This window comes from Falco naumanni, chromosome 13, assembly GCF_017639655.2.
Source record: "Falco naumanni isolate bFalNau1 chromosome 13, bFalNau1.pat, whole genome shotgun sequence".
Lineage (NCBI taxonomy): Eukaryota > Metazoa > Chordata > Aves > Falconiformes > Falconidae > Falco > Falco naumanni.
The window spans coordinates 6,857,490-6,873,269 of NC_054066.1; the positions used below are offsets into that span (position 1 = coordinate 6,857,490).

Below are 15,780 nucleotides of genomic sequence, written 5' to 3' on the forward strand. Positions count from 1 at the left end.
GCATTCCTGCTCAGCTTTCCCAGGTCTCCTTGCTTATTTAACAACTTGAATGTTTTATGTTTGGTATAAACAGTTGTGCGGGTAGGGAAAAACCCCACCATATTACAATTAAAGACAAATCAGAGTGAGTTATGGGTGGGGTGGAGGGGAAGAGAAGAAAGAACAGGGGAAAAGCCATTGTTTTTGGAATGTCATAATACAACAGGACTTTAAACTGTTGTGTTTGCATTGTGAACAACTTGTTTATGAAACAATCCCATTTTTAAGCAACCTTAAGTGGGATGGTCTTTATGGTCAAGGCTGTAGAGTGAGATACATGGGGTGTGGGTCCTTCCCTAGACAACCACACGCCTCCTGCAGAGCCTCAGGGAAAACAGGAACATCCAATCGTACCGCAATTTCTTAGAAATAAATCGGGTGATTTTTCACTATGGCACTGGGAAGCTAAATTTTTCCACATGATATGGTGGCAAATACCAGATATAGGTTTTTATAGAGATATGTTTGAATAGAAATAAGTATTGCTATTTGACGTACTCAATAAATATTTGGGTTTGCTGTTTTTTTAATAAACAGAACAAAGATGAGGAAAACAGAAAAAAGTTGTATCACTTGTTTATAAAAAGAGAGAGAAACACAGGACTGTTAATAAAACTAACAGCTCTAACTATTTAAAACCCTTCATAAAAGTTATGACAGTTCTCTTCTCCACGTAATTTAATGAGATCAGAATACAGACATGCCTTGTAGTATTATAGTTTGTGTTTACTTAATGGTATTACTACTAAGAGATTACCCTACTGTGCACACAACAATTAAGAATTATTCCATCATTTTAACAGAAATATATTATCAGTATTAGAGGTTTATCTACTTCAGTGTTGTGTGGTTTATGTGCCTAAATTCACAGATTTCATATTCTATATTTGCTTAATTTTCTAGGTAGTTTGGAGCACGGACAGAAAATAAAACATCACAGAATCACTTAGGTTAGAAAAGACCTTTAAGATCAAGTCCAACCATTAACCCAGGACTGCCGAATCCACCACTAAACGATGTCCCTGAGCACCACATTACTTGTCTTTTAAATACTTCCAGGGATGGTGTTCCAATGCCTGACCACCCTTCCAGTGAAGAAAAGGCACTGAGAGACGTCTTAGCCAATTAAAGTGGTAGGAATTCAGATGTGTTTATGTTAATATATACAATATAAGAAATGTCAAACTTCTTACCTCAAAATCAATTAGCTGCAAGTCGGCTACTAGAGTACTAAGAAGACCACTGTTGTACAGCTCTTGAGCAAGCTGTGCCACAGCTTCTGTCTGGGGTTCTTTTTCATTTGTGCCATACAATATTTCTTTCATGGCAACAAGGTTTTTGGAGACCTCCTCAGTGGCCTAAAGAAAATGGGAAAAGAATACAGTTAGAGCACAATGACGTTTGTCTTTGTAACTGTACACATTCTTAACATCTGCAAACCTCCATTTAGAGGACAAAAAAAAATCATCAGGAAATGACAACCTGTTAAAAAAAACCAGATAATCCTTTTCTGCAAATAAGACAGTTAAAGGTATTAAAAAAAAAATAAAAGGCAGAGGCAAGACACACAATTTATTTGACAAGTTAGCAGAAGTAAAAAACTCTTCCTTTTTACTGCCTTTAAACTCCTTATTCAAAAACTCCCTAAAGAATAGCAATGGGATTAAAAGAACCCAACAAAGTGTTCATTCTGTAAAACTGTGGTACACAGGACCAGACTGGAAAATGACATGGAGACACATGCCTGGCTCTAGTGAACTGCTCAGAGACCAAATGTATCCCTCATACAGATTTTGCATTCATCAGGTTTTGTCAAATAATGTTCCAGTCAGTGGGGATGAAATTTTTCCTTTCCAACTGACAAAACTTCCTTTAATTTTCAAGTGATCTCAGTATACAAGAACAAACTGGCAAACAGACCCCTAAAAAAGCGCACTTGAAAGAACACAGCGATACAGGAGACAATTAAAAGTCTAAGATGCTTCTTATTTGAAGCCCATCTTATAGAAGACAGACAGGTCTGACCTCTTACTTAGGGAAGCTAGTGTACAGAATTCTTAAGTTGCTGTGACAGGCTGGAGCTGCATTCAGCAGCGGAAACAGAGTTATCTCATGAGTAAAACTAAAAACAAACAAAAAACCCCAAAACAAAACAAAAAAAAAATATCAACAAGAACACTCCTAAACATCCACTTCTGAATCTTAAAACACAGTTATCTTGGAGAGAAAAAAAAACCACACTACTCCTTTTAATAGATATGTTTACATAGCTTGGGGGCAAAATGCTGAAAATTATCATCATAAATAGCTGGTTTAATTATATTGTATTAATTCTTCACATGCCTAAAAAGTATGAATAGCTTGTAAGTGCACTAATTTTTAGTAATTAGATGAACCTACCAACAAGGTATGCATACACTTCAGTGTGAAGTATTTATGATTGATCGCACATGAAGAATTAATGAAGTGAAAAAATGATCGCTTTCTGGATATTGCCTGTCTCATAAGGGGTATCTACAAAGATTTCACATGTGCGCGTTACATCTAGAGAGGCTTACAATCAGCATGACCCATGCACTATTCAAGCCAAAGCCATTCCAGCTTTGCTAGGTATGCACGTAAGGATTCCATGACCTTTAAGGAGGCTCCGTATCATTTTTAGCTCCTCCACAACTTTCCACTCCCTGCTGCCTCCCTCTTCTTGCTAATTGCAATTCCTAGTCCCAGTTGTCTCCTCCTCAATTGAAATTCCAAAGGATTTTCTGTGCACTGTTAGTAAGACAGCAAGAAGCAGGTGCTCGGTAAGACTGCTTAGATTCATGACAGCTCCTGAGGACGTAAAATGAGAAAGCCAGCTCACCATACTGTAGTGGTATTATGCCACACAACTGTTCTATTTCTTTAAAATTCAGACGAAATATCTCTTTACTAGGAAAAGAACAGGAACATCTGTCAAATGCAGATATGAGGAGATGCCTTTGATGCATGGCTACCAAGAAAAGAGGAAACAGTAATAAAAATTCTATTACAGTTTGTCCCTGCACACTAATTTAGAAAGCAAGATGAAAGAGGAAGAAAGGCAGAGGTTTAAGTAGCTACCTATTTTAAGTAAGATGGTGGCAATACAGAGGGCACACCTGCAATTAAAAAGAATGCCAGTGAGGAATTTTTCATATGAAAACCCCAGAAAAGAGAACAACCCTCTCGATACTTTAATAATCACACCACCTGCTCAGAGCCAACCTCAGAGTCCTATCAGATTGATCAGGCTCATGGCCAGCCATGCTCTGAACAGCTCCAAGGATGCACACTCCACAACCCCTCCAGGCAACCCCTACCAATGTCTGACCACCTTCATCATGAAAAGATACATGCTTGCATCACTTCAACTTAGGACAAACTATCATTTCTGGATACGCACCACAAATACAGAAATACAAGGTTTTCTGATAGTAGTGTCTTTTGATGCACTACAATTCCATAAAAAATGATACTTCTATATTCCCTTCTCTTGTACTCTAAAACTCAACATCAAAAGGACTAGCAATAAATGCTTACAAACTTGTTCTAGAATCTACTCTTCTATATTCCATACTCTCATATTCCAAATAAGTGACGTGCAGAGCTATTTCAAATGCAGCATGGAATTTAGATAGCTACAGTGAAAAATATAATGCTACATTAAGTATCAATGTTAAGACCCAGCGAAAAACTAGTAAAAAAAGAAATCAAGACAAACAAGAGAATCTTAGCTAGCATTACTTGCAAGATTTCCTAAGGTACTGCGATCTAAATAATTGCCTAATGCACTGCTTGCTTTTAACAAGAAAATAAAAAATTTCTAGAGAAAAATTAACATGCACAATGGAGTTCATTCAAAAACCCACGATCAAAAGCAGAATTCACTATCAGACACCATGTATACAGTAATACAATACATAAGCAGATATATTTTATATATGCGCTATATATTATATATACTCTACATATTATAGTCTATAAATAAATACATTATGTATTTTATATAGTAAAATTGTGTGTGTATATATATATAAAAATATATATATTCCCAACACTGAGAAGGAGCAACCATGGAGCAATCAGCATTTCAGCGAAAAATTCTGTGACAAGTCACATTTGAAATTCCATGGTGCCAGACAATCAATATCATTTAGAGGACAAGTCAAATTACAGAAGTAAAATGTAAAATAAGGAAAATAAAGGAAGTACTTACTTCTCTATGCTTATCAAAGACAGGAAGATATTATTTAAAAATCAAACTAGACACCTTGAAGTCACACATATGATTGTCACACCAGAATAGCTGCATGTCTTTAGAGCTATGAATCATTATGATTTATTCCAGTCTCTACGGTATTTCACTGATTTTTTTCCAAAACTTACTATTTCCTTAAATGCTAAGCAGTGCCAATACCAAAAACTTCATTTAGACTTGTACAGCTGGAGTATTTGAATTTTATGAAGCAACACTTGCCTTTACTTAGAGAAATTAATAAATTAACTATGCATATGCATAACAAATTTATAATTTTACTTCTTTGTAAATGACAAACTCCTGATTGAAATCTGATCTATGGCAACACAACATAATATTACATTTGGACAGATGAATCAAAATAGCATATCACATTGTCCCATACATATATTATACTGTCCACTGTATAAAGCTGGTAACTTAAAGAAGAGACACTGACAATGCCCGCAATAGTCAACTGACATGGGTTAACAACATGTCTAAAACAATTATCCAAAAGCCAAAACTGGAACTGTTATGAGCAGGTTAACCCAAGGTTAGAGGGTAGAGAAGAACAAGTTTATTACATGAGTAAATATTTACCTTCACAACAGTAAACGTGTGCCACAAATCAAGTGAACTGGTAGTATAAAAATAAATGCTGATGTCAGCCAAAGAGGCGGAAGAGATGCGAATAAAAGACTAAGTAATAGGCTAGATCAAGGGTAGGTCCTTTATATGAAATTTTCCTTCCCCTTCCCTTTAAGCCCCCCCCTTCTGAAAAAACACAAGTAACAGAAAACTAACAGCATATGTGATGAATGTGTTTTCAGTTACAAAGCACTTGACATTTCAAGTTTCCCTTCCAAAATGCTAACAGACAGCAAGCTATCGCCTCTACCCTAAGTACAAAACTGCAGCCAACAAGCAACCAGAGCTGCGGTACACGAGGCATACTGTCAGCAGCGAGGCACAGTCCAGCTTTTACAGCCACTTCAGATCTCAGTTCCTAAGCAGGTACCACCAACTTAAAGAACATTTCAAAATGACCTGGAGCATTACCTGGTTAGTTTTTCTCCAGTATTCAGAGAGCTCAAGAAAAGGTAGTTTAATATACACTAGAATTCACTTTTTCAAATTTCAGATTTTTATTTATAAAACAAATTTTCCAGTTTTACAGGGTACAATGTTTCTTAACTGAAAAAGGTGTGTCATGACCACCACTGCTGTTTTACGTCTTTGGCTTTGAAGAGCCTCTTTAATTTTGATTATGAAGAATGCACAGGAATACACACTGTCCAAGCTCTAAAAATCTTTCTTGCCTCCTTTGCTTTTTCTTCTTCTCACAAAACATCAAAAGTTTTACATTTCAGCCTCAGCACTGAAAAAGACTGAGGTTATTTGTTTAAACATAATTAATTACACTTTTAATTTCTAGGGGAAATTATTTGTCTAATTTTCTTACAAATACGTATTTCCAAGTGTATTAGGAAACTATCAAAGCGCATCCTCTACACAGCAGCAAAGTATTTTCATAACAGCATTGTGCTGCTAATGCACAGTAGGAATTAAAATTAACTACATATTAAACCCAAACCCACTGTGGTACCGCAGTGGAAAACCTTTGGAACCTCAGCCAGCCATAAGGTACAACACAAAAGAGCATTTACAATTAATTTCATTTTGTAGTAAAAATATTTGAAACAACAATTAAGTTTTGAAACATTCAGTTCACTTCAACACATGCTGAAATATTTTTTAGCCTAGTCTACATACATGTTTCAAATTCCTTATGCTCAAGAGTAGCAAAAGTATGCAACTATGTGTACTTAATTTTATGAAACAAAGCAGCATAGGAAAACTTAAGTATTCCCTGCACCCAAAAGGGTGTCTTTACCACAAACAGTAATCAACACTATGTACCATGTTGCTAAGGGCGAGTGGGGGGCGGGGAGAGAGAGGGAGAATTCTATACAAGTCTAATCACTAATAAAATGGAATTATAAAAACCTAAAAACTCTGGCATTCTTCTCTTTTTCCTAAAGGGCAATAATTTATGTGCTTTATGTGCAGTGAGTTTTTCTATTTCTGTTCCACTAATAGCCAGAGAACTCACCCTCTCATCAGCACAGAATTCTTCTCCAAAGGAGACTGGAACGTTACACTGTAGAAAGGATCATAATAATAAAAGGGGTAGTGAAAGATAAAAAGATGTCTTATTATCGAGATATGGGAATGCAGAATTTTTTCTTCTTTTTTAATAATGGCTACTGCTCAGACTCTTGCTGTCTTTTAACTCCAAAGTTATTCCAGTAATTTCTATAGACTGGATAGGAAGAAGGCAAGAATTCAGCGTGTTTAATCAGGGCCATACTCTCAAAGATGTGATGACAGGTCCATAAGATATTGAAGAACTTTATTAGACCAGCAAACAATTTGAGAATATGAGATAAACTGCCACAACCAGAGTCACCTTCACGGATGCCTTGGCTTGCCAATGAAACAACTACTTTCTGAAGAATCTCTGTATGAAGATGTGGACATTGCTGTTGTGAATTTTCAGATTCAACAACGGCATCTCCTTTGTGAATAATGAGGATGACAGAGGCCAGCACTACCATATGCAGCTCAGTCTTGTAAATGTCAGTATTTAACCCTCCTAACTAGTCTAACCTAGTGAACATGGGTTGCCTTCTTTCCTCCTTCAAGCAGAATGTGTTGCTTTCTATAAGACACAGGAGAAACAACTTACAGGTTTAGCATATTAGTTCATACCAAAGCAGCAGCCTCACATAAACAAAGCCTTTAAAGAAGATGGAGGTATGGGATTAAAGGCCAGCAAGAAGCAAATGGTACATAATAATCTTCAGCTACAGCATCAAGAACACAGGCATGTGATACAGTGCACAGCTATGCACAATGGAATGAAGCTGGTCTGTTCCCCATTAGAGGTCTAAGCAAAAAGAAAAAGATGATACAATAGAGCACGGATTTTAACATCAAGCCACATCTCCAGGAATTAATAATGAGGCTGAGATGAAGGAGGCAGTGCCATGTCTCATCACAGACTCTTCAGAATGCACCTACCCCTCCCCCCTGACAGATGTCTGTCTTCATTAGAGAAAGAAGCAGCAGCAAATGAAAATCCTCTCAGTCTCCACACAGGCCTGCAGAACAGGCCATAATACTTTTTTCTCCAGGGAGAAACAGTATTAGGGAAAAATACTACAGTACACTGCAAGAGATCTGGAACATACCACATGCTGGCACTGGGGTAGAAGATGCCGGTTTAAAAAAAAATATTGGGATAAAGATGGCAATTCAGTTAAGACCCGGATTTTCCTGCACTTGAAACAGCATTGCCAAATCTAGGTGAAACCGGATGTACAGAAGCTGGCCACATTCTGCTTAAAAATACTGGTGAACATAAAAAGACTGTGACTAACTCCTATATGGGACTCTCTAAGAATGCCAAGAATGGCACAAAACAGTTAAATAAACCTGGGAGAGGATCCAAGTGGGGTATCACAGCTTGCTTCAAAAGCTGGTAGATTGGAGAGGCTGATGTTTTGTTTGCTGGGTTTTTTCTATTTAGTTTTGCGTTGGTTTTTTTTGGAAGTATTGGAATCTATGCCCTTGTGCTGAGATTTTCAAGAAAAACTTCATCTAAATAGTAAACACCCCTATCATACAAGTCACAGGGTGGGATGCAGCTGCACACAGGTTGAACTTGAAGATAATTTTCAGTAAAGCTATCAAGACTACCAGTCGAGAAGCAAATGACTGTCAACAGGTACAGATCCTGAAGCAGCAAACCATCCTATCTAAAAGAAACTGCACTAGCACAGGAACTTCACAGCACAACTACTTTACAGCACAGCTTCCCGTGGGCTGAAGAAAAGGCAAGGAATTGTAAAAGCATATCCCCTTACTAACATCCAGGGAGACACAGAGCTCCTCGGTTTCAGTAACAGAGACACTCTGGTCTGTGAATGTTGGCATGGACAAGCACAGACAGAACTATGTCCAGCAGTAAAGCCACTATGGTGGACACAGGCACCTGAACACTGTATGGCTGTGAGCTGCTTGTTAAAGAGTGCAATGTCCTACAGTTCCAAACCAAATTATTTGAAGTATCCTATCAGCTGCCAGTGGCATAAAAATGCAAAGCCAACCAACATGAAACACACCTGTTCAAAGGTACATAATAACTTACCCTTTACCAGAGTGTAAAGCCCCAAAATAATTCCTAATTGATTCAGTTTCAACAGCTGTAAATAATTTCTCACCCTGCCCCCCACCCCACCAATTACTCTTCAGTAATTGGCAAGTCCCAACTGTACCTTTTCTGCCTTTTTGTCAGAGATATCTTGCTTTTCTAGAACTGCCATACTATCCTTCAGGTTCTTCACAATGTCTGCAGGAGACTTGTGGGACTTGCCGAAGGGGAATGGCATGATTGCGAGCCACAAGGTCTTCCTTCTACAGCTCCTGCTTCACCTGGAGAGGAGGAGCAAAAAAAGCATGTTAAAAATAGAAATATGAGGTCAGTATAACAACACACACGAAGATCACGAGAGTAGCAAAAGCATTTATATGTGAAATAACCACCCTTGACAGCTGAGCTAGAACTTGCTATGACAAACTTAAATGCTGTGTTTCCAATCCTTTTAAAATAGAAGATACAGAATCTAAAAACTCACATTAAGATCATCACCTTATGCTACAGGAACAAATTAAAGAGTACATTAATTATATCCAAAGCCACACGCTGTACAAATGCCACATATGGGCAAGACTAACAAGAATAAATTATTTCAATTAATGCTGCCAAGCAAAATGCCTTCTTACATTAGGTCTTTGACACGTAAGCCATCGTGTCTCAGTGGCTCTGCGATGACTGTCCAGACACATGCTTTTACCCCTATTCACTCCACAACAAAGGCAAAGTAAACCGCAAAGCCTGCACCTTAGTGCAGGAGCTACGAGCATGATGCAGACGAGGCTACAGATGGCAGCTTATTCCTATGTCAAAACTCTTCGTATGTCCTGGCTTTCTCATATCAGTATTACTGTAACTTCATACTGAAATATAGTCTCACCCACACTGATTTTATGGGAAATAAAATTTGTCGCTAATAACCAGGATGTAGATAAGGCACTTCAAAACATTAAACCCAAACACCTGATACGGATCTTTTTCAGAAAGATAAAACTTGTCTTATGGGAGCAATTTTCATTCCCTAAAAATATTTGGCTCTTGAATCTAAATGCCTTCATTCTTCCGTACATTTACATATATTTGCTTTTACACACACACACATTCACTTCTGTGTACATAATAGAAAAGTATTTCTAACAAATCAGTAACAAAAGCTTTTGTATGCTCAACACATACACCCCCATTTAAACAACAATAAAAACTTCTTACAAGTGAATTCCATAAAGCATACTTCTATAACTCTAATCTACACAGAAAAGAACAGGAAATCCTGTATTAAAAATGCTGACAGTGCTACTTCTGCTACACACAAAGGACAGCTGAAGCTGACAGAGCAGACTACGCTGTCATTACAAAGAAGGGATACTACCCTGAAAATCAGTAATTTCTCTACATATACAATATCCATTAAGTTGGTACCAAGTCAACTATAACAAGCCCATGTTAAAGTTTCTTATCTAATACCATGCACTTTGATCCCTAATTAAAATACCAGCTTATTCACCATGAATTCCAAAATGTTAATCCTGATCTTATTCAATCATGTTTTGATCAAGGACTAACAATAACAATTTGATGCTATTTTTTAGTTACTTTGATTGTTAACACAAACAAGCTGGGATGGCAACTGGGCAACAATTTAAAGGTGAAGAACAGAAGCATGCAGATCTTTAGCCAAGACAATTTCCATAAATAGGTATTACTGGTAACCAGCTACAGAGATCGTACCTTCACTGTTCCAGTGCTGCAACTAACCTAACACAGCTGATAAAAGCCATAAAGTAGGTAGCTGTCAATCAGATTACTTTCAGATAAAAGTATCAACCAGGTTGAGATTGGATATTGGGAAAAAAAATCTTCATCAAAAGTGTTGTCAAGCATCGGAACAGGCTGCCCAGGGAAGCAGTGGAGTCACCATCCCTGGAGGTGTTTAAGAGATGTGTAGATGTGGCACTCTGGGACATGGTTTAGTGGTGGGCTTGGCAGGGCTGGGTTAACGGTTGGACTTGATCTTAAAGGTCTTTTCCAACCCAAATGATTCTATAAAGGTTGAAACAACACCTTCCACCAGCCATTTCCATTCTTAACAGATCACAAGGACATTCTGTTACTTCTATTTTGTAGTATAATAATTGTCTCATAGTAATCTTTCATTAATCTGCACAAAGGAGGGGTTGTAACACTGAAATTACAAATGCAGGACGGGTAGCCTAAGAGATATAAAAATGCCCATGCATCTGTCCTTAGACAAGAGAATTTTATGCCTCAACTTGGTCACACGTAGCAGAACAGAAATCGATGTTCAAGAAATGCGTGACTGCTCATTGTTATTTAATGAAAACGTAGTAGCGTCTAAAACAATGTTTATTGAAAATTACACTATTTTCACACAGGGCTGGGTTTTTTTTCTAGAATGAGACAGGTGTGAAAATAAGTACAACTTCCCCACAATATAGATGACATACCTCGAGCACCACAGCAACATTTGAAATAGTCCCTTTATCTCTCCCTTTGATTACTACTCCTGCCAAATTAAGATGAGCCCTGAAAACAAAGCTGGATCCTCTCACACTTGCATATCATCACTGATAATGATTATTATCATCACTGATAATTTAAACAACTGCTCAGCATATTCATTCTGAAAAAAGGCTATGCCCGTGTAACAGCAGGATTAGTTCAAAAAGTTGCTAGTCTTAATTCCTTGGATTATGTGTTAAAACAGGATAAAATCCACTAGGAATCAAAACAGTTATTTGAGAGAATAAAAAGATTCTATGGACTCACAAAACTGGTATTACAGCAATATACAAAGAAATCAAAGCCAAGAAAATGTCTCTGCACACTCATTTGCTGGATCACAACTAGGTTGCTTCTAACTAAAAGGCTATATGGACAACTCATATCCTATATTTCCATATGTTGTAATGGCAAACAACTGTCCTCATGGTGTGCACAATGTCTGGGTTTGCAAAACTTCATCTCCCTCCAGATAGAGCTCAATTTCTTCTTTAAATTAAAAATAGTCTACAACTTTACTTATTCATGAAACCTTTGTTTCTGCATAAATCAGATACACAGACATGCAATGCATACATACACAAGTCACATATAATTTTTATTGTATGTACTAGCATATCCAGTAGAAAATAATCAATTAATAAAACTTCACTAGCATATATTTATACTAAGCATTTCTCCCCAAATCAGCAGTTCCTGTACAAATTTTTCAAAAGCAACTTAGAAAAATCAGGAATGACTGCCAACACCGGTAAGACAGAAATCTACATCCTTGATTACGGAAGGTGACATTTTGCTTCAAGGCATTTCATTTATTGTATCAAAATGTAATAAATGTATTGTTTCTGCTATTTCAATTTTATTACTGGAAGGAATGCAGTGGCACTGCCAGGAACATACATCACCTGGGGCCTCAAGACTGAAGACCCCACCAACCCTGAAGCAAAATTCTGTTACTGAAGAACCTGTGCCACATCCTAAAAAGAAAAAAAAAACAGGAGCAGTCCTTTGTCTCTCGGAGCTGTACTTCATGCAACGAGGAGAACATAGACAGGCTGTTCCCTTTTCAGCCCAGCAAAACTACCCCAAGCAGAACTCTGTGCACAATAGACAATGACAACATCTGTGTGAGATCGGAAAGAACCACAACCACCCACATCTGCAAAATGAGAAAAAAAAAGGAAACAACACCAAATGACATTTTCTGTAAATAACAACAGACTTTACATCATGTCAAATGATAATTGTTTCACATTACTAGCACCTGGTTGCCTTGCAAATTCATGATAAAATTTTGATTGTAGCTTAAGAAAGGGGTCACAGGACTCTAAAAAAGTTAAACTGCAACAAGTACACGGACAGCTCTGTGCTGTTGGGCTGCTTTGCTTTATCTTACCTTCCCAGAAACCTCACTGCTTTTATCCATTTGTTAAAAGAGTCCATGAATGATAACATACAAAACTCAGGCTTTCTTAGGCATGCATTCTATTTCACCGATACTCAAGCATTCCAAACATAACAAAATTTAAGGTTCTCAAAGCACTGGTGTCATGGCCACATTTAGAAATCTTAAATGATGTTATAAATCCAAATGGATCGTCAAATAACAATATGGCATGCAGCCAAATACCCAGAGATTTAAGCTCAACTGACACAGAGGAACTGACACACACTCAGGCACACTGGGACATTTGGGCTTTTGTGATAACAAGAGATAGTAGCCCCACTGTTTCAGATAGTATATAATTTCCAGCTCTGTCAATGCAGCATGCATCTGTGCAGAGTTTGCTTTATGCATAAGGCTTTAGATTTTTTTATTCACTGCATTGACCACACAATCAATTAATGTCCAATTTAAAAATAACACATTCCATATGTCAGATTGGTTTTTTAACCAAACAGACAACACAAAGCCATTTCTCTGAGGACAGCCCTCTTGCATCAAAAAAGTACTACAAGAACAAATACAGAAGCATGATAAACAAATCCCTCTCTTCTAATAAATTTTAATTCTCTAAAGAACAGATTCATTAGCCTGGAGTATGCTTCCTCTTGTAACTGTTAACTTTTTCTTATTCAAAGACCCAGAAAATGCATTACCCATGTAACAGAAATGTGTGCTACAGTTTAAAACCCGATTACTTAACAGAAGGGTTTTTTTGTTGTAGGTGGTATGTTGCTTTTTCAAAAACAAAACAAAAAAAAAAGCATATTGTAAGATGCCTGCGTGACTATTTCCAAGAAAAATACAGTACAAGAAATAGTACAATAATACTCATGACTGCAGTGACATGTGCAGAGTTACTCCACAGACAAATAAATTACCAGTAGTGAAGTCTCACCGATGCAGGCTTTTAAAGCTATAATGAAGGGAAAGGAATACCAGCCATATTCACAAAGACTCACAATCAAACTCAGCCTTTCTGCTTATGACATACCCATAAATTACCACAACATAAAAAAACTGTAACATTTTTTCTCTGCATAGAAGTATAATCCATAAACAAAGCATCAAATTCAAGTATTCACTCTATTCCAGCTCAGGAGAGCAAACATTTGCCCATCTCCCATGCAAAATGCTACTTAAACAACATACAAAAAACTACATTCCCTATTTTGTGAAACAACCAGGTACAATAAACTCCATTTTTTACTCTATTGTAGGCCTCGTGGCTTAATTGCACTATATTAAGTCTTCAGCTAGATCTAAATCTATAAAATATATAAATTCAGCTAGAATTCAGTGACTACTTCTAGGAAGCTCCTAACAAGGAAAAGAAGAGAAAAAAAAACAACCTTCAGCCACTTCCTGGCTGGAACTGCACACATTAAAAAAAATCCAAACCTAATGAAAAAGCACACGTAACATCCAGTTGATGTGTGTATAAGAAAATTGCTGAAGATCAAACAAAACAAACATAATTTAAAAAAGGCCAAAGAATTAACGGTAGGGTTCGCCAAGATGGATGAGCCAATAGCTGGCTGACACTGATGGGAAGGTTCCATTCCCCCTCTGCTCCCAGTACTGCACACCCTCCTCCGTTTTTACACCAGGGCCAGGTGATCCATCTATGGGCTGATTCAACTCACAAAGCTATCAGAAAACTAACACATAAAAGGAAATTAAGCAATGAGTAGTGTGGGGAATATAGAAAAAAATATCCCTTTGAACAGCAAGTAGTTGTGAATCAGCTCCCCCATCTCGTGATCTCACCATAGGTGCAATTCATGGTAAGGCTGGAGCTGAATCAACAGGAGGACTGAAGGGGGAAGGTCGCTCTCCATCAGTTATTTTGAGTTGTCTGATATTTTTCTGAATGCCCAGCATGCTGACAGAACTCACCAAAATGGCAGAAGATAAACCCAAGAAACATGAGGGGAAAACCAAAAAAAAAGATTTCTGGAAGGTTCTTAAGGCACCCTCAGCTGTGCGCCAGAGCCAGCCCAAGAGGTGAGCGCTGGGGCAGGCAGGGAAGGGCACACCACCACCACCTCCTCCTCCAGGTAGACCGAGGCTGCCAATCTCTACCCCGAAATTGTATCGTGTTGATTACATTCAACAGTGTTAATAACACATTGGAGATTGACTTAAGCAAGTATAGTTAAGCAAGTTAATCAGTCTACAAAGGCAAAATACCTAGATTCACAATAAACAGTTGGGTCTACTCTGCATACAGATTTTTAATTTACAATTTATCAGTCTGTTACTGACAAAACATGCTGCATCTTGCTAGAAAGAGGCAATGTTTGTATTAAAAATACAACACAGCAGTGTGTGTTTGTCCTGATGGAACTGATTTCCCCTCAGAACCTGTTTTTTTGTCGTTTGCCTCTTGGATTAACAAGGATCATTAAGCCAGTATTGAAAACAATAACGTAAATCAGTTTTCATCAGGTCTCACTGTTGTTAGTTCTGCTAAAATTCAGCGCTGTGAAGTCTGGTAGGAATGATAAAAACAGAAATAGATCAAGAAATTATGCATTTTTAAAAGCACTGCCTCACTCAGACTCCAAAAGGAGGACTGACAGCCATTCCTTTGATCCAAGAACCATTTTTTATGCAAGCTACCATGCTCCTTGGGAAAAGAATATTCAAGTACTTCAAAGCCAGAAGCAGACAGCATATTAACTATTCAGCCCTAACATACAAGATTATAGAATTTTACAGGTTATCGGAATATTTAGCCAGACTTAAGTTACTGACTGTACTTTCCGTAAGTACCATTAGTGAAAAGCGCAGCAGCTGCCCCGCGCTGCACCAAGGCACACGCAGCAGCTGCCAGGGCATGACAACAGCCAGGTGCCCCTCTGAGGCATCTGAAATACCTCTGCCAGCTCAGCGCTGCAAATTCCTGGCTACAGCACATCTTCCTGAAAGGCCTCACCACCTCTAATTGCAGAAGTACAGTTGACCGAAGGCAGCATCCATTATTTTCCTCAGTCTATGATTCAAACCGAGTACTCACATTCCTCCTTAAAACATTCTTCCACATTTCTCACGTGCTTATTTTTCTACTACGTCTTTCAGTATCCTGGTTCTGGATATGTGGTTTCCCACAAGATTAAACAATTTTCTAGAGCCTCAGCATTGTGCCAATAGAATTTTTTCCATTTTCTTTTTGATATGCTAAACAAATTGAAACACGACAGCCTCTCATCCAAAATACGTATCTAAACAGTGTACTTTATTAGTACAACCTCACATGTCAAGCCTTCCTATCATGGTGAAAATAAGACTGATAAA

General features: G+C 37.7%; 1 protein-coding gene across 1 annotated transcript in view; it reads right to left on the reverse strand.

Annotated features, from left to right (window-relative positions):
- The window catches only part of CAB39 (calcium binding protein 39), a 42,195-nt gene that overhangs the window by 11,791 nt on the left and 14,624 nt on the right, over positions 1 to 15,780 (reverse strand). The window contains exons 2-3 of the mRNA XM_040613213.1: positions 8,638 to 8,794; positions 1,233 to 1,397 (exon numbers count right to left, since the gene is read on the reverse strand). Coding sequence (XP_040469147.1) covers positions 1,233 to 1,397; positions 8,638 to 8,751 — 279 coding nt within the window. The 5' untranslated portion in view covers positions 8,752 to 8,794. The remainder of the gene's footprint in view (positions 1 to 1,232; positions 1,398 to 8,637; positions 8,795 to 15,780) is intronic.